The following is a 19,459-nucleotide window of genomic DNA, read 5'->3' on the forward strand; positions in this document are numbered from 1 at the left end:
GAACAAGACTGCTAATAACAAAAGCAATACACACAGCCTGAGATCATAAGAGGGCCTCTGGTGGTGTGAGTCCTGATGTGTTTTACAGATTTTATTATGAAAAATATGATTTTAGATCTGTCCCTTAAATTATCTTGCAGTCATTTAAACACTATTAAAAACAAAGGGAAACCCTTCTTACTTTGAATATGTTGAGAAAGATTTCATTATGTGAAAAAAAGGGGAAACGGTACAAGTAAATCAGTAGACTACAGAAAAACATTGTCAAGAACTAGTTCTATTATCATTTTAAAAATAAAATTAGAGGGAAGGGGAGGAAGTAGTAAGAATCCTTTGATTATGACCTGATTGAAATTTGTTTTCATCAGGAAAAGAGCTTCTTGTAAAGCTTCTTTTATTGATTTCAGTAATTTCCTGTGGGAAACGAACACTTTCTTGCTTATCAAATAAACATTTGAGTTTTCATCATGTTGATGAAAAACCTTTCTAATGTAATGACCTCAGTTGCACAGAAATGCAATTCTTCAACAGCCTTGGGAATATATAAAAGAACTTAAACATACCTGTGTGTCTGTCCTTAAGTGCATTTTTGCACATTTCTATTCTTGCTGAATGAAATGGTACGTATCTATCTTGGGGTGAGGCCACTAACACAACATTTTTAAAATACTGAAGACCTGTGGCAAACATATTAAATACATTAATCACAATTAAGCACAGTGATGAAAAATAAAACATTGTCAGCATGATTATTTCATGTTCAAAGGCTTTTGAGTACCTATAGTGCAAAATAGATTATAATTATTAAAACATGCAACAGAATATTAGAAATATTCATAACAGCTTCAACACATTTCTGTTGCTTCTGTGAACTATTTGTTACTTATCAACACTCACACATGTTAATTGTAAGTTAACAAGGAAAAGTAAGAACTGTCTGTAAACAAATATTTTTATTAAAAGCTTATTCTTGCAAATATTTATACCTCTAAACAGGATCAAGTTCAAAAATAACACCATCAATTAGCAAAATTCTCAAACAAAATAGAGAGAGAGAAGAAAAAGAATTGCCATAATATCATACTGCTACATTGGTGTTGAGTGAATCTTACAGTCCATCCAGTCCCTGCATGCAGCAGTCACTTGACAAATCCACACTGCTGGTACATCAACTGAAAACCTCAAATCCTGCCTCTTCCCTGGAGCTAATGGGGCCACTGATGAGCTCCTGCTGTTTGACCTGTCTATGGTCACTTGAGTTCTCCATCACCCACATTTGACAGAAAAGCAAGAAAATGGATACTGATGATGTAACCTACTTGTTCAGAGAATATCCTGAACACAGAAGAGCTGTGGATTTTTCCTTCATCTTTCCCTCTCTCTTATGGGAAAGTGGTCCAGAACCAGAGCCAGGCTGGATGGGGCTTTTAGCTGCCTGGTCTAGTGGAAGAAGTCCCTGCCCATTGCAGGGGATTGGAGCCAGATGATCTTGAAGGCCCATCCATCTCTCTATGACTCCACAACTATGATTTCCAGACTTTTATAGAAAATCTGACCATCACCACCACAATGAAAAGTCCTGCTGGCTGCCTTTCCAAACCCTGTCTTAAGGTGTTTATAATTTTCTTCTTGTGCAGTCAAACCAACTAGTCTGTAACTTTGGTCTGAAATGAAAGATAGGAGAAGCCCCAGTGAGTGCTACCATAACTAAAACCTTATGTGAAGAGGTTCAACAGGGAAGGATATTTTATTGTGGGTTTTGTTTTGGTTTTTATTTTCACAACAAGCATGAGGAACATTTGTTAAAGAGATTGAAAGGTAGCAGGGACTTCTACTTTAATAAGAAAGTCAGAAATTGCTGGAGGCTTAAAGAGTCATCTGGCAATGTAGGTACAACTCTGCTTCTGGCATTTCTCCCTCTGTAGGTTCTCCCCACTTCTTTTGGGAGCAGGGTGCCTGGGTTGGGACATCTCTCTATTGACTCAGTATTCCAGCCCATACATTCACCTATGGACATGTCCATATCTTTGGATATTTTGCCTAAGCATCTACTGAGGTGATTCTGACTTTACAGACAACTCTCTCTGCATTTAAATTTCTGCTTTCTCCATTTTCAAGGACAACACCTGCATTTATAGCCTCTTATATCTCCAGTCTACCAAGCTAACAAACAGCAAATTGCTTTGACTCACTACACATGCTTGAGAATCCATTGCTTGGGAAGTTAAAATATGAGCTTTTTGTGTAGACCCAATTTTATTTTAACATGACAGTAGTAAAGCAGCCATCAACTGTATTCAATGGAAATAAGAACTAGGGAATCAAAGGGAAAATTCAAATAACACAAATTTACATTGACTTCCTGTCATTGATTATGTAGCATATCTGTGAGATTTAGATGTTCTATTCATATTAACATAGTCTTTGTTTCCTATTAGCAGTGTACAAAAGTATGAGAAAAGAATTAAACTTCAAGTAGTGACCTTGTCACTACCTACTTAGCACCAGTTTGCTCACACTCAATATTAAAAATAACTCTTAAAAGAAAACAATTGCTTCAACAGAAGGATCACGCTTGCATTCTTTTCTCAAGAAACACCTGATTTATTTAATTTATTCATGACAGACTAAAGAATAGGAAAAAAGATTCTCTTATTCAGACATCATTTTTCTAGTGTGAGGACATACATCTCTCTCTGTAGCACAGAAGTGTCAGTACAGACATGAATAAAATTTGCTCTTCATCTCACAGAGTCATATTTCCTAGAGACAAGAGATGTTAAACTTACAAAAAAATAATAAAAAAGGAAAAATGGTTTTCATCTCATAGCATAAATTAAGGAATGATGGCCTGTCAAAAATGATGTTTCTTTCTCAAAGAATATAAACTCAGGTGCATGTTTACTACAGCACGAAGGTCTTATTTAACGCTAACAGTTTGGCAAATATGTTATCTGATAACTTTCACAGAAAAAAATGCACAGATGAAATTGATATTAGATTTTAGACAAGGCAGCCCTTTTTAAAAGGATGTTTAAAGAAAGATCATTAGCAAAATGCAGATTTCCTTTGCTCCCTGGAGAATAGGACAATCCAGCACAAGCCCATGGAATAGCTCTTGGCATTTGCAAGGCTCATCAAGCTCCACTCACCCGTTTTTTGGCTGAGCTGATAGAGGAAACACTTGCGTAGATCTGCGTTGTCCCTGAAGGTCAGCTGCAAAAGCGACCCTGACTTTTTTAACTTCTGCATTAGCCATAGACCTGGAATTAAAATTGGCACATAGTTTTATCCTTTGTAAATCATCAAGCAGGAGAGTTAAAGACATGTGCCTATAGTAAGGATAGCACTGTAATTTTCTAGAAGTCTTGTTTGTTCTTACAGTCCTAATTAACAGGGAGAAAAGTCTAAGGGTCTCACAGGATAGAGGCAACAGTTTTAAACTAAAAGAGGGTAGATTTAGGCCATATCTAAGGAAGAAATTCTTTCCAATGAGGGTGGTAAGATGCTGGAAAAGGTTTTCAAGAGAGATGGTAAATGTCTCATCCCTGGAAATAATCAAGGTCAGGTTGAACAAGGCTTGGAGCAAACTGATCTAATTGAAGATGTCTCTCCTCATAGCAGGGGTGGAACTAGATGATCTTTAAGGTCCCTTCCAACCCAAACCATTCTATGATTATGTGGTTGTCTCTTGGTAGTCAGAAAAATACTCAGGAAGACTGAAATGTGGGACATTCCATTTCCATTATAATGTCTCGTTTTCAGCCGTGGAGATGCCTTTCTTTATTTGCAGCAGAGGAGAAGTGGGAGACTAAGTGGAAACTAAGGTTCATCTCTCACTGCTGCACACCCCTGAGCTTTCCAGAGAGCAATGTGATGGACCTTGTAGATATTGAAATTGCAATTTTTTTTCTGAAGTTTGAAAGTTTGAAGTCTTCAGCAAATATTTTCCCCAACTTCAAGGTACAAGTCATGCTACAATAAATTCCTACCTCCAGTTGTTGCCCTCTCATTCAAACTGCTGTGGGCCACAGCCAGTCAAATCTTTCCCATCAACTCTTACCTGTACTAACCAAAGTGCTGTTGTTGTAAAGGGTTCCCAGGTGAGGCCCAGAGAGGGACAGGAAGGTGTGCAACTTGTTGAGGTAATAGCGAAACCTGGGGCGAGTTAGTACAGATCGAATAATGACGTTACCAAGGGAATGTCCAATAAAACTGTTGGGAAAGAAAGAATTACATTAATAGGAAACCCATCTGTGTTTCCTTTGAAATAAACACAAAGATGGCACAAATGGCTCTGGAGGGAGGACTCTGACAGGACTTTCAATAAGATCCTTTAGTTATCATTTAATGATTTTTTCAGCCTACAAGATTCTCTTTCATAAGAATCTTTTTCTTTCGTTCTCATCTATAAGAATGTAAAAATTAATATCACTGGTTCAATGGCTTTTGAAACAGGGCACTTTAGGAAAAGCTAATTTCACTGGATGATGCTCATGTAATTCAAACAGTTACACACTATTTGTTATCTAATAAAGCTTACCTTATTCGGGATATGGAGAGGTTGTACAACTGGATATGCTGAATAATTTCATCCAATAATCGGTCAGTCATTGTATCAAAATCAGCAAAAGTATCAGTCTGTTAAAAAATTAAATGAGTTCATGAATTAAAATATATTACACTTATTGCAGACTGATGTTATTTTTAAAGTCAAATTCAAGCAGAACTGTAACAACCGGTGTAAATTTTCTTTTTACATGCTCAAGGGGGAAGAAGGGAGATTTTTCTCAGTCTCCAGGTCCTCTTTTAAATTGAAGTTCTCCTTCAGAGAACTTCAGAGAGGTTGCTGAGTGATTCCAGAATCATAAGCATGATGCTAAAGCAGCCTGACTTGACACTGGTGAGAGCTGCTAATTCTCAGCTGCTCTAGATACCAAGGTCTGCACATGACAGAAAAGCTTTTGGCATTAAGGATTCCACAGATTACTGCAATAAAATACTTTACTGGATTATATGTTGACATGAGGGTTATGCTGATGCTAAGGATGTCATCACAAAATTATTTGGCCATCTCAATCAAATGCTGTGTGTTTGTTATTCAACAGTCATCAGTAAGAGAATGAGTGCTAGAGACAGATGAATAATTTGTTGCTTGCAACAGTACTGCCAGTTGTGAGACAATAAAACAAGCAATATATTTCCAGTCTATACAATTACAGGCAGATCTTATTCAGAACTTTGTAATTTGGCAATCCAACAGGACTCTAAATCAAACTCCTAACTAATGAGATGCCACAAAACAATCATCAAATGTTGGAACAGCTATTCAGAGTAAAGATATGAGTAATTAATGCTTTTGAAACATATGAGTAATTAATGCTTTTGTGACACAACTCATCTTGCTAATTGCAGCTCTTGCACAGGAAAACATGTCGATATTCACTTTGCAGTACAGACTTAAAATAAATGTTCTCATAAACTAAAAACAGTCCAGTAACCTTCTGCCTGTTTGTTTTGTCTGCATTGATAATTAATGATTTCCTCCTAGGCTCATTATCCCAAACCTTTCATGTTGTTTAAAAGTGCAAGAATATCAGCCTGAATGTTAATCATAACCAAAATATGTCAAGTGTCATATTTCACCTGATTATATCTCCATTCTTTATTATCATTTCAGCCTGACTGAGCTTGTCAAACACATCAAAAATAAATGCCTAAAAAAGTGATTTGAATTTTCCTCTATAAAGCAAACCAGCTAAATGACTGATTTCTTGGGTCATTTTCAGTGTGGTTCTCAGAGAAGGGAAAAACAGTGCTGAGATGCTTTACAACATTAAAATAGCCATCAAGCCACCCAGGTTCCACTTCCAGTGCTGTGAGAACTTCCCCACTTTCCCAGACAATATGATCTCTATATAGTTTCCATTATGGACTCTGGATAAATCCAAATGTTGTAAGATGTTTCATTCTCTGAAAACATTCTCTTCTCTTGGAAGAGGCCTTGATGGAAGTGTGAAGTGCTCTCCTGACTATTTTCACCTTGCTTACATTCACTGTCCAGGTCTGCTGCTGACAGAGCTGTGCGCTGGAAGTGGCAAGTTCACACACGTACACCAACCAGCCACTTCAAAATATAAAAGCTTTTGAACAAACAAGGTTAGAAAGTTTTAACTCAGGTTTCTCAGGTACTCATAAATCAGAATAATGTTTCTGACTGCACAATGGAAATCCTTATCTTGTGCATAAAGTTAGGCCTTTGGTCGTAAATATGGCTCCACTGCCAAGCAAAGCACAGGATTCATTTCTGTTTCTCTGCCTAGACCAGCAATCAATTTTTCTGGAAGACATCTCTTTATCATTCAAGGAAATAAATCCCAACAAACACTGCAACAGGAGAAACAATGGCTGGAGAAGCAAAGGGAGCTGACAACACCTGCTGGATATTCCACATCCTCCAGAGAGGTTAGCACAACTAAACTTGCTGCTTTCTGTTGGTGCTGTGCTGCAGACACACCAGGCTGCCAAGTTTGCAAACTGGCAGGATAAATCCATTTTCTTCCTCTAAGGTCTAGTCCTATTACTGCTAATGTCATTGCCTTTGACTTTAATGCCAGGAATATTTTCCAATAGGTTTGAACACCCTATCAAATTAGACAGGAATAGAACCAAGCCTTTGCACTAAATACTACATAAAACTCCCTGAATTCCCCAGGGCTTTTGTTTCACTCAGCTGATGAAAAGGCTTTTGCTGAAGGCACTATTTCAGCAATTGAAAGGAAGACAGGAATTAGCTCTGTACTACCTGATTTCTTTCAGACATTAGGAAGTCCAGTTTTCCACCAGGAAGTCCCAGTTCAATAAAAGTCTTTACCAGCCGCAGATCTGCACTGTTACCTAGGAACAAATGGCATTTTATAAGATGCAATTCAACAGAAAAATAACCAATATAGAGTCAATTTAACACAGTAAACTTGACACCACGGAGCTCTTGCTAAGTGCTGTTAAGAACATTATCACACCTCAGGATGATGCATTGAAACTGCAAGAATACAGGAATTCCCATAGCCTGCCCAGGTGGGCTGGACCTCACCTGCTGCTGTGGGGGACTGCATAAATAGTGGGTTAGAAAGGGCAAAGATCAGGTCCAGAATAAATCTGTCCTCTATTTGCTGAACAGCAGAGGTAAGACAAAAAGACAACAAGCTCAGGTGAGGCCCCCCTGGGGACACCTCAATACCTGTGCAGGGCTACAGGACTGTACCTTCAGATGCAGGGTGGCCCATCTCATGTATTCACAATTACAGGTGGTGCTCAAATACTATCAGACTCCTAATATTTTGAGAGATGCCTCATTCTGTATTAGAAAATTCCAAAGTCTTCTGAAATCTTTTGTAGGTGAAGAAGGTATCACTACCTAATGAGAAGGGCATTCCTGCTACTGAGATATTAAATGGCAAACAGTCCTGGTGCAAGCCAGTGGGGTTTTTTGGGGTTTTTTGGGTTTTTTTGTTTGTTTTTCTTTTTTTTTCTTTTCAAAATATCAGAGCCTCTACCACTTTTTCTCCGTAGTTTCAGTGTTAATATCTACACCTTTCTAATTGATATCAATAATTTGCCGAAAGTTCACATTTAACATAACTGTTTCCTGTTTAGAAAGCATATATGTAAAAAATTCCAAGACCTGCTTGCTCTGCAGTGAAGAATGATTTTTATTCTCTCACTTTATAAAGTCAGCCACTATCTAATCTATAACAGTGTTTTGGGGGTTTAAATAACATTTCCCTCCTGGGGACATGCTGCAAAACAATCAAGCATCTGTGGAAAGACAAGGAGTTACTGCAATCCACTCCTCCTGTTCACAGAAGGACTGATGTGCTTTGGTGTAAATTGCTGTTAAAAAAAAAAACAAACAAAAAAACCCCCCAAATATTGGCAGCAATATTTAATATTCTCATAGATCCTTTATTACAATGGGCCAAATAGCATAATAAGGAATAAATACCTAGATAATACAAATACTTAAATTCTCCATTCTTTCATATTTGCTGAACATCTGTCCTTTTTTCTTGTAATTTACACTAAAATGACTTACAAATAGCAATTCTTCCTGGCCTTACCATCCAATCCATGGACACAGACAACCAGGTGAATTCCATCTTCCAAATTTTCTTCCTCTTCCTCTGGTGGAAAATACGGGATATCAGAAGCTAGTACAGATAAGTCACTGTACAGAAATCCTTCAATCTTCATTTCTTTTTTAAATTTTTCTTTGGCCTGATAAAAACTGGAGAATACATTAGTTAATCACAATAGAACTGGGTGGTCAGCAACAAACCTTCAAACTAGAAATGAGGAGGCTTGTCTTTGTGAGAAATTATGTTTTCAACTTTCAAGTAGAGACCTGGATGCAATTTCTCATCTATTAAGTCTGAGAGAAGTCAGAATGAAGGGAATAAACTCCATTTCTTTGTAATTTGTATATATAAAGGGAAAAACTAAAATGCATTAGCAACTCACACTTGCCAAAGGAATGAAAGAGTAGCAAAAAATAATATTCTGGTAGCTCATAAAATGAGACTGAGGTACAGAATTAACAATTTTGCCTCCTGACAATGTCATTGGCCATATAGGTACTGAAATGCAAAATGTATAATTTTTCTACCATCAGATGTGCTTATAGTCAGGTAGAAGGTGTTCTCCCTCTTCCTCATGCTAGAGTTAAGGGATGCACCTCATGTGGTAGATATTTTGGGGTTTATTTGATTTTAGATTATTTTGAAAACAGTTTAGTAGAATTTACAAGAACATCTCAATGCTGAAAGAATTAAGATAACACCTTGCCTACTAAAGGTCTAAAATTTGACACTCAATTCATCCTGAAGCATTCTGCTGCCTGAAAATGCCAAACTCTTCAACGGCTCTTTGGTTCAGTAAAACTTATCCAGATAATTTAGGAATTAATAGTCACAATGTAAGTGTAGAATTAAGTAGAAAACTGGGAAGGACAAGCTTTGGAGATATAACCTTTAAAGCTTGGGAATCTCTTAAGGAAACTTGATATAATCATTGAATCATTGAGGTCGGAAAAGACCGCTAAGATACTCAAGTCAATGATGAGCAATTACTTACATCAGCCCAACTAATTTTAAGGGGCAGAAGAATGAAAAAAATAGCTTTTGGGCCATGAATCTGGAAGGCTTGAATTCATGTGCATGAATGCATGCTGAAATGTTCTGTTTCACAATGAAGAAACAAATTCTGTGCTTAGATTTGTCAGGACTCAAGTATGGTGTATAAAACTTCAGGATGCTTTCAAAAGAATAAAAGTAAAGTATTGGGTAGAAAATGAATTTACATGCAGACAGCCAACATTTTGGGCAGCTGAATGGATTGAGAAATTTCAGTGCTACTGTTTTCCATCAGCAAAGAAGAGACACCAAACTATACTGGAAAAATATAAGTGCTAGTGTGCCAATCTGTGAAATGGGCCCCTGTGACGTCAAGGTCACGATGCGGCACTTTTGTGTTGGGCAATGAAGCAAGAAACAAAAATAATGCCTCTTCTCCAGCTATCCATGGCTTCAATTCTCCCATTCTTCCAGTTTGAGAAGGTGAAGTTGAGACATATCAGCCAATCTGAATTCCCCATTTCAGTTTAGCTACCCAATGGAATTATTAAAGCAGAGCAGTAAAATAGTCTGTGGCAAGGCCACAGTGAACGGACTATCAGGGATCGATATTCTGGTGTGGGTAACTTTGATTTCAGGAAGGAGGATCAGCTTTCAAAGATTATTTAGATACCTAAATCCCACTGCTTGTCATGGGAATTAAGGACCTGATGTCTTTGGCAGTCTCAGTCTCTCTGTGTTTTCATCCTTCCTGTCTATTTAGATTATTCATTCTATATGAACCATTTGTCTGTTTGGATTATTTATACTGAAATTCCTCAGGCAGCTGCCTCAAATACAAGCTTCCTGTATGCCTAGTGCATTAAGGTACTGAACTGTGTCAGGTTCTCTCAGCATTACAGCCACATTAATGAAGTAATTAGTTATTCTTACTTCAGCATCCTTTCGTTGGTCTCTTCATCCATCTCATCTGAATTAGGACAGACAACTCCAAAGGAGCCCAGCGGCTGGCGCGTGATGGGGAACGCAGCCTGCTTTGCCGAGGAGCCCGCCATGGCAGGGGTCTCTTTGAGCACGGAAGAAAAGGGAAGACAGGTGGCTGTGCAAGAGATGGACATGTTAACCACATCAGCAGCCTTTCTGCTTTCCAGGGCTACTCCCTCTGTCGTGGCCAAAGGAAACCCGGTGCCGTTCGCTACAAGTTTATTCTCTTGGCTGTTGGGCTCCTGAGGACGTTCAGCCTGGTGGGCCCCTGATGCAGGGTCTGCTGAGGCAGGTGAGTCATTGAGCTCAATTTCTTGCAAGCCCTGCATTTCTGCATACACTGCTGGGCTCCCATCAGCGAGAGAGCTGCCACATTCTCCTCGCAGTGAGCCAAATTCAGTGGCGGTGTCTGAAGGAGCTGTAACAGGATAGCATAAATCTGGTACCACTTTTATGCTTTGTGAAAAACTCTCCTCTCCTGAAATTCTACTATTGGAAGAGCCCTGTTGTACTTTTAAACTGTCCGGCTTAAGTTTATCCTTTGGATCCTCAATGCATGTATCAACCTTATCTATATTTTTGTCCAAGTAATTACAAGCCCTTGGTGTTTTTAAGCTGCACTCACCATTGCTCTCCAGTGGCAGGCACTCAGAGACTTTAACTTGGAGCTGCTTCGGACAGCTGGGTGGTCTTGTATTTTCCAAACTACAGCAAGTCTCTGGAAAACCTTTCTCCTCATTCCCTTGTAACTCAATGTTACTGCTACTGTGTTTGAGGAGGGGATTGGCATGTCTTCTGTGTTCTATTTGTCCACTTTCAGTGGTCGTTTGACACTCAGATAAGTCCATTATTATTTTTTCATCTTTATCCTCTGTTTCCATGCAGCTTCTTAAGTTGTGATCTGAATCTCCTGAAGTGGCTTCACTGTGTTTTGATATATCCACCTCCTCCGGGGGCTCTTCTGGGCTACTGATCTGAGGGGCAGAGACAGATTTTGTCAGCTTGGTAAGCTCCACTTCCCTCTCCTCTTCCTCAAAGGGCAAAGAGCTGATGGATGTGAGCGATGCCTGGATACCGCTGGGCAAGCTGGTGTTGCTTTCCGTGTGGCCACCCTCCAGGGAGTTCCGGTGGATGGCGTGCCTCCGGACCAAGTGGTGCAGGATCTCTCGGTCACTGGGCAGCTCCAGGGCCCGGCTGCGAGCATCAGACCATGCAACTGAACTTGGTTCACTTTCAATGCCTGAATCAGATATTATGGAGGAGGATCTTTTTATGACCCCTGACATCAGGGTAAATTCTTCACTCTCCTCACTTCGTTGCTCCTTTGTGACTGATTTCACTTCATAGCTGTGTGAAGGCAAAGCTTTCAAAACAGGGAGATGAGCCTTGGTGTCTGCATCCCCTGGTTTTCCAAGACTGGTCAATTCATTTAGTGCAAGCTCAGATGAAGTGAAATTAGTTTCATGATGACCAAATTCATCTAGTTCATGTATTTCAGTGCTGTCTTCCAAGCCATCAGTTCCACATGCTCCACACTCATGCTGAGCACTGGCAATAAGCGTGGGCTCACGTTTGTGAGAGTCCTTATTGCTGGGTTCCATGTCTCCACAGGTAACATCCACCCCAAGTCTATTATCTTTTAATAAAACTTCCTCGGATGTTTTAAGGTCTTCTGACATGTGTTCAGTATTGCCTGGCTCTGAGTCAGAAATAGTTTCCTCTCTTGAAAGAAAAATATTTTCAGGTCTCCTTTGGCCTTCTTTGTTTATTGTACATACCTGAGATGTGGAGTGCTGGTTTAAGCCCTTAGCAGCAGCTTCAGTACTGCTGTGTAGGCATGAGGGATTCCTGCTTATCCTGTCTGTGTGTATTAGAGGAGTGTCTTTCTCAACGTCTCCTTTCATTACTGCAGTGGCATCATCTGATGCACAGTCTTTATTTTCCAGTTTTACATCCACTTGAGTATTTGCAGGAGCCTCGAAATCCGGGAAAACTTCCAAATTCTGATCTAAAGAAAGAAAAGAAAGAAAAGAAAGAAAGAAAGAAAGAAAGAAAGAAAGAAAGAGTATTACCTGTAAGAACACAATAAACTACCCCAAAGAATTGGGAAATTTTGAAAATGGATTTTAAACTCTAAAATATTATTCTATACTTTTGCATTAGAAAAATTATACATACATTAAAGGCATATGACAAATGCACATGCCAGAGTGCATTTAACAAGAATTGCACTCACTGAACAGCTATAGTTAGGCAAAAGAAGACAATATTAATAAAATACACTTTCCTCAGTATAGCTGTACCTATACTGTTAGATTTTAGAGTGTAGGTAAGCAAAACAAAATGGATACTTCTTTGTATTCCTGGTGTCATTCAATATTGTTCATAGTATAGCTCTTACTTTGAATCAGTTTAATACTCAGTTCAGTTTAATGAGCATTGTCACAATTTAGGCAGTAGAAAAACTGCGGAAGAGTAAAGATTTTATACCACAGGCTATATTCACTAGACTATATTATTAATGGACACCGATATTATTAATGCATGTTGCTTCCTTGGTAATTTTAAAGGCTGAGTGAAAAGAAAAACGGTAGTAAGGACAATGAGGTTTTACTAAATAACTATGGGACTAAATGATTTCCTAATTAAAAATTTTATTTGGATACTCAAAGGGCAAAATATTTTTTGGAAGGCAATGCTGCCTTTCAGGGGAGTGTGGGGCTTTTACACTGTAATTGTGGGGCTTTGTTCTGAGATTTCTTGCCACTAGATGTCATAGTGGGAATATCAGTCTAGTGTTTTTTCTTTAAATTAGTACTGTAGCAAAAATCCAACAGATCTGATTTTCTTTCTAGATTTTTCCTCCAGCTCTTTTTTAAAGAAAGCTTAATTTAAAGATGAAAAATGTGAAGGAAATACTCTGCTGTTAGGGAAAACTAAAATTCAGCTGTATTACTTAGGGGGTCACAGTCTCTTCCGATTTCATAAGCCCAAGGGATGTGAGATCCCTTATCCTGAGCTGGGGAGGTACCTCCCTCAGATCAAGCTGTCTCAAGAAGCTGTGCCCTGTGGAGTTTCACTCACCTTTGCAAGGCATGTCTGTGTACCTATCTTCAAAGATAACTGGGAGTGTGTTCCAGTCCCCGTCGATGTCCAGGCATTCTGCCGGCAGCGGGGGCATGCTGGTGAAGTAATCTGAATTTCGAATTTCCGTAGAAATCTGTGCATGGCTCTGGATCCTGGCAGCAAAATACAAAACAAATTGAGTGTTTGAGTGGCTGCTGTGCTAATCTGTGGTGTTTCTACTGTGCTGTTTCTCCATTAGTCCTGCAAGCCCAGATATGCAGGCCAAGGACAGAGTCAATGTGTTTAAAGGGAAGCAGTACTGCATGATGGGGGGTAGCCAGAACTCTTAGAAGGTTTCCATCTCTCAGTTAGAGATATCTACAGTTTGCTCAACCCCTTCCTGAAAAATCTCAGTGGTTTTGAAATGATTCCAGATCCCACTGTCATAGGCTCCTGTTAGCTGCTATAACCCATTGCTGTCCTCCCAAGGGTCTCAGCTGCTGGCTGGGGCTGGATCCCTCAGCTGGTTTCTGGTCAGGAAATGAGGTCTGTCACTCTGGCTGTGGTCAGGGTTTCAAAACCCAGATGCAGGAAGCGATAATGCAAAACTTGGTTGAGCAGTACAGAGAGGAGCAAAGCCAAGAAGGATGCCTGTCAAGTCCTCTGTCTCACTTATATCAGACCTCAGAGCACTCACAGAGAGCTGTCTCACACATGCACCAATCTGGAAGAGCCAAGGCAATTACTCAGCCACTGTCTTTTGACAGAGCCACAGAATCATAGAAGGGTTTAGGGTTGAAAGGACCTTCAAGATTATTTAGTTCTGTCCCCCTTGGATGGGTGAGGGCACCTTCCACCAGACCAGCTTGCTCAACCCAGCTTTGAACACTTCCAGGGATGGGGCAGCCACAAAGTTTCTGAATAAACAATTCCAGTGCCCCACCACCTTCACAGTAAAGAATTTATACCTGATCTAAACCTACTCTCTTTCAGTTAGAAGCCATTCCCTCTTGTCCTATTGCTACGTGTCCTTGTAAAAAGTCCCTCTCTGGCTTCTTTGTAGCCCCCCCATCTGTTTCCATCATTTGGGCCATTCAAAATGCTACCCAGTCTCCTCAGTGAATGTGACACTAAACTGGCAGATGAATATGTGTTGGGCTATAATCAATACAATAATTTGTATTTCTGATGGGCCTTCCTATTTAAATATCTGTCTCGAAAAATGAGGAAAACATGAAATACAGAGAGTAAGGCAAAACAATTTTCATTGATGGTCATCTGAAAGCAAATCTGTTCTTCATCTTAAAGCCATTATCCCTAGTCTGAATATTACCTACTCTTGTGAAAAAGATGAATAATTGATATTAAAGTGAGCAAGGAGAAATATTTTTGTCTGTAAAATCTGAGTGTATGTGACCTCCTAGAGGCCTCCACCCTGTGCCACACCCAGCCTATTGGGAATGGTGTGTCCTCTTCTGCCTAAACTGTCAATGCTGTCAGGTACAAGAGTGCACAGCTTCACACAAACCCACAACAGCATGGGAGGCAAAAACCAAGTCCTGTCTGGTAGGAAGGAAAATAAAACAGGGAGAAAGAATGTACTGCTTGAGGTGGTTGTTCAGAACCTGGTACACTGAGCACTGATCTGAGCTGGTGACCTTGTGAACCCAACCAATAATCCCTACTACCACACCCAATATCAATAATACTCTGACAGCCAAGAATCTGTTTTTCCATTTACATAATCTAGCATATTCAGGAAGAAAACTTGGCTCTACCAGGCAGTCTGTATAGACAAAATTTTCTACACAGACCAATTAATAATTTTTTTACTTTTTTTTCTTTTTTTTTTACTTACCCTTCTTGATAACCACTGAGAAAAACATTATATTTATCTGTAGGAAATGGGCTACTCCTGTGACTGCCTGGAGAAATAGAAGCACTTCATGCAGTTGGGCTTTCCCCTGTGCAGGATTATGTTTGCTTGAATGGGGCCATGAGTGTGTGTGTGTGTCCTCACCCCAGGATCTTAACATGGGGTTTTCCTTGTACTCAGCTCCCTAAAATCCTGACATGGGAGAACCAAGTGAACACAGCTGGGCCCCTGCAGCTATGGTGCTGCTTTAATCTGGCAGAACAAGGCAGCTTTGTACAACCCATCCACTAATGAAACCAGGGCCCTTTCCATCAACACTGAATCAGCCTTAATGTCCCCAATGACAGCTCTGAGAAAAGCAATTTTCTCCTCTGCACTAGGTCAGAGGCAAATGTCTCACTTAAAAATCATCATTGTGACAGGACCTGATGTCATGGCCTTTCAGCCCCTTCTAAAAGATGGGTTTCACACTGGTAATGTTGTGGTCTGCCCATGGTGAAAAATAGTCTGGATAACCTTCATTACTCAGAAATTCAAATCTGAGCATCCTTCTTTGAACTCTTCCTTCAGGGGTCAGGTCCTGAGTATCATCCAAGTTCTCCAGTTGGGTTCATGGGCCAAAACCAAGGGCAGGATTTGCCCTGGCATAGCTTTAAGACTGGCTCCTCACACTTCATAGTTTGGTTACAAGCAGAAATTGGCCAATAGAAAGAAATACTTACCTTGGAATGCTTTAGGGATGGTAAAAGCAAATTTGTAAATGTTAAATTTTGTTGCTTTTCAACAGTTATTTCCCACTAAAAGTACCAGTGCTGGATCTGGTACATTTGATTTTGGAAGTTAATTGAAGAATATATATATATATATATATATATATATATATATATATATATATATATATGTATGTATGTATGTCTTGAAATTAATTATTTCTGGGGCCAGCCTGATCAGTCACTTTTGAAACTCATTTCAATAGGTTTACAATATGGAGCTAAAACAGAGCAAATGACCTCTCTCAGACCAAATTCCTTCATACCCTACAGAAAAAGATCTTGTTCTTGATGGCAAAATATTTTAAAGTAGATATTTAGTAATTCCAGAGATAGAGGAGTGTTAGTGGGTTACTCACAGGCCTTCCTGGAACATGAGCACAGCAGATTTCTGGTGCTCAGTGTAGAAGAAGGCTTCTGAGAATCTTCTCACCTGAGAGAGAGAGATGCACAAATTAAACCTAAGATCTGCTGAAAGGTGACAAGTGCCATCAGTCTAAGAACACAGCACTGACTACCAGAACCAGACTCATTAGTGCTGGCATTAAAAAAGAGTTCAATTCTGCTTCATTTTCCCAGCCCAGCACAAAGCAGCTGTTATTGTAGCATATTTTGCTGCGGGGTAAGACTCCCTTGACAATAAATCAAAGTTTGGTTATCTGCATCTTCTAACTACTTTTCTAAAAGCTGTCAAATTTACCATTTTCCCCTGTATTGTCAAAGTTGGGAAGATTTATTCCTTTCCCACTGTGCAAAAGCAGTAGTGGAGTGATTTATTAAATTAGAAAAATCCATAATTTATCATCTCTTCTATGGGAACATCCACAGTGACTCTCAAACTACCACAACAGCAAAGGAAGTCTCACATGTCAGCCCAGAGGAGAAGAGCCCTATCACAGTAGAAACACACCTGCCTATGTCATGATACTCACAAACTGAGAGCTCTTCAAATCCCTTCATGGGCATTAGATATGTGCAGTGTTGGACAATCAATTACAAAAGAGCCATGGATCTGAAGTGGCTGGCAGAGCACAGAGTGTGAAATAAGCTATTAAAAATTCAGAGCTGTCATCTGCCCTGGAATAAGCTTTGAGTTTAAATGAATCAAGCATAATATGCAATCAAATGTACTGAGCTGTTAAACTGCAGCCCATACATTCCTAATAATAATTGTGAAAGTGACCTCTGTTACAGGGACAGAAAATGGCAGTGAAAAGCATATGTCAGAGCATCTCAGCATTTCCCTAAATCCCAGCTGTGCTTTAGCAAATGGCCTTACTAAACAAAGGATGAGCATTCCTTCAAAAAGACTGTGTCTTAACAGTAGGACTTTTCATTTAGGGCTCTCAAACCATTTTCCAGAGGTGAAAAAGTGTAATTACACACAGTTTATATGGGGAGGAACCAGAGCATGCAAAGTTATGTAATTTGACAAAGGTCAAGAAGACACTTGGCATCGGTCAAGACTGGAACAAACCAGAGGCTGAGATTCACCTTGCTGGAGCTGGGAGCACACAAAGTTGGGTTCTTTGACTGAAAACCACCCAGGTCCCCTCAGAGTCATGGGAGACCTCATCAGATTAAGCAGAGGAGTTTCAGCATCAGGCACTCAGCCACCTCTTCCTGAATTTATGCCCCATTTTTGTGAGCTCCAGGGGAGACTTGTTCTGGTCACTCTGACCTCCACTGACTGACAGGAGCAGAACATAAACTGAGGTGTGAATACCTTCCCTGCACACTCCTCACGCATGCAAGGTGAATCCTGCCCTCTCCTCCATTGTCCCTACTCTAATGATCAGATCAGACTTTGAGTTCAGCTCAGGTGATGTGCTGAGCTGGTGTCTGGTCAATAACCAAGAATGTCCTGATGGAAGACAGAACATTTACTGAACTAATCAGATAAGCAGATCTGACAAGAGTCGCTCAAATGACAAGTGGTTTTGTGCCTTCTTTATTACCAAATACAAGAAGCAATTTCAACATCAACAATATTAATATTTTGCTGTGTGCACTTCATTGTGAGAAAGGCAAATAGCTATATATATGACAGTGAAGAAAACAAATCTATATTCCTTTTGGTAGTTTTGTGAAACCAGTTGAGATGAAATTGTATTTTTTTTATTTGTCACTGTGATGTTTGGGGTTTTTTAAAAACAAGTGTTTATGATTTATGGATATAAGGTGACATATACCCCTTCCCACCCACCTCCTGTTCTATGCCTGACCCTGGTGTTCAAAGTTACTCATTTTGTGTAGGATCCTGGGTCACACAAACTCAACCATCTTCATTCCAGAAACTGAAATCTGTAATTTCAAATCCTGGGCTTCACCTCTTCTTCCCCTCCTCTTCAACTCTTGTTGTGCTCACCCCATGTCATGTCATGGGGTCATAGAGGCAGAATTGGATTGGAAATATACATCCAAATAAATCTCTAAAGTTTATCAGGACGTGACCATTAGTGGATTTGCTTTTAAATTTTTAAGATTACCCTTAGCATGTGATGCTCCTGAGTCAAATAGGCTGTGACTTCTGGATGGAGTGTTGCCACCTCTAGGAACTGGGTCCACAGGGCCAGGAGGTGAGAGCAAAGCCAGGCAAGGTCCTTGCTTATCTGTTCTGCTATCTTCTCTGGATTGCTCAGCAGCTGAAGGACAGAAAGGAAATTATGAGATCAAGAATGTTATGGAAAAGAATCAGTTAGTACATCAGATTAAGTCCCTTTAAGAAACAACAGCAACAAGAAAAATTTCTCTTGATTTAGGAATATTATTACTAAAGCTACCATTTTCAGTTCTTTTACCCCAAATAAAGCTGGGGAGACATTTTCTTTTTCTCTTTAAAATCACATATTTTAGTGCAAATGGACTCAGCTAAGCAGTTAGAGAGCAAGAAGTGGGAACAGATAATTTTTGCAGACACTTTACTGCAGGTGTAGTAATTAGGGGAAAAAAAACCAAAGCATGTGGGTTCCAAATTATCCACCAGATGGTGCTGGATGCTCTGAAATAATAAACCATGGCCAGACTGTTAGCAAAGGAGCCCTGTCAGCCATGTCACATTAGGATACAGATGGGTGATTGAGGGGGAACCAAACAAGAAACCTCAAACCAAAACACTGTATCCTCAACACATGATGCTAACAGACATTCCAGAGTGTGCTGTTGCCCATGTCCCACACTAGAACATGCTGGGTCTCTGTGTGCCCTCAGCTCTGTGCTAAAGCACTGCAAGAAAGCAAAGTCTCTGCATGCCAAACTTCCTTATTTCACAATTTTAGAGAATCATAGAATCGGAGAATGGATTGGGCTAAAGATCTTCTTCCAACTCCCTGCCATGTGCAGAGACACCTTCCACTACCCCAGGTTGCTCAGAGCCCCATCCAACCTGGCCTTTAACACTTCCAGGGATGGGGCATCCGCAGCTTCTCTGGGCAACCTGTGCCAGTGCCAACCACTATCATAATGAAGGATTTCTTCCTTATATCGAATCTAACCCTGCCCTCTGTCAGTGTAACACCATGCCCACTTTTCCTAGCACTACATACCTTTGTAATACATCCCTTTCCAGCTTTCCTGTAGCCTTTTTAGGTACTAGAAAGTGTTAAATTCTCTCCCTGGAGTCTTCTCCAGGC

At 39.9% G+C, this 19,459-nt stretch overlaps 1 protein-coding gene across 2 annotated transcripts in view; it reads right to left on the reverse strand.

Annotated features, from left to right (window-relative positions):
* FAM135B (family with sequence similarity 135 member B) overlaps window positions 1-19,459 on the reverse strand; it is a 201,200-nt gene that overhangs the window by 12,597 nt on the left and 169,144 nt on the right. Inside the window, exons 10-20 of one of the 2 annotated variants that reach the window (XM_071421852.1) lie at window positions 18,317-18,472; window positions 16,187-16,260; window positions 13,200-13,354; window positions 10,741-12,123; window positions 10,065-10,230; window positions 8,121-8,287; window positions 6,806-6,897; window positions 4,544-4,641; window positions 4,064-4,215; window positions 3,153-3,263; window positions 564-677 (exon numbers count right to left, since the gene is read on the reverse strand). In XM_071421852.1, coding sequence (XP_071277953.1) covers window positions 564-677; window positions 3,153-3,263; window positions 4,064-4,215; window positions 4,544-4,641; window positions 6,806-6,897; window positions 8,121-8,287; window positions 10,065-10,230; window positions 10,741-12,123; window positions 13,200-13,354; window positions 16,187-16,260; window positions 18,317-18,472 — 2,668 coding nt within the window. Of the gene's footprint in view, window positions 1-563; window positions 678-3,152; window positions 3,264-4,063; window positions 4,216-4,543; window positions 4,642-6,805; window positions 6,898-8,120; window positions 8,288-10,064; window positions 12,124-13,199; window positions 13,355-16,186; window positions 16,261-18,316; window positions 18,473-19,459 lie in introns of both variants that reach the window. The other variant, XM_071421851.1, reaches the window with a different exon arrangement.

Source organism: Agelaius tricolor, unplaced genomic scaffold (assembly GCF_023055355.1).
Source record: "Agelaius tricolor isolate 1412-34295 unplaced genomic scaffold, bAgeTri1.0.p SCAF_2, whole genome shotgun sequence".
Classification (NCBI taxonomy): Eukaryota; Metazoa; Chordata; class Aves; order Passeriformes; family Icteridae; genus Agelaius; species Agelaius tricolor.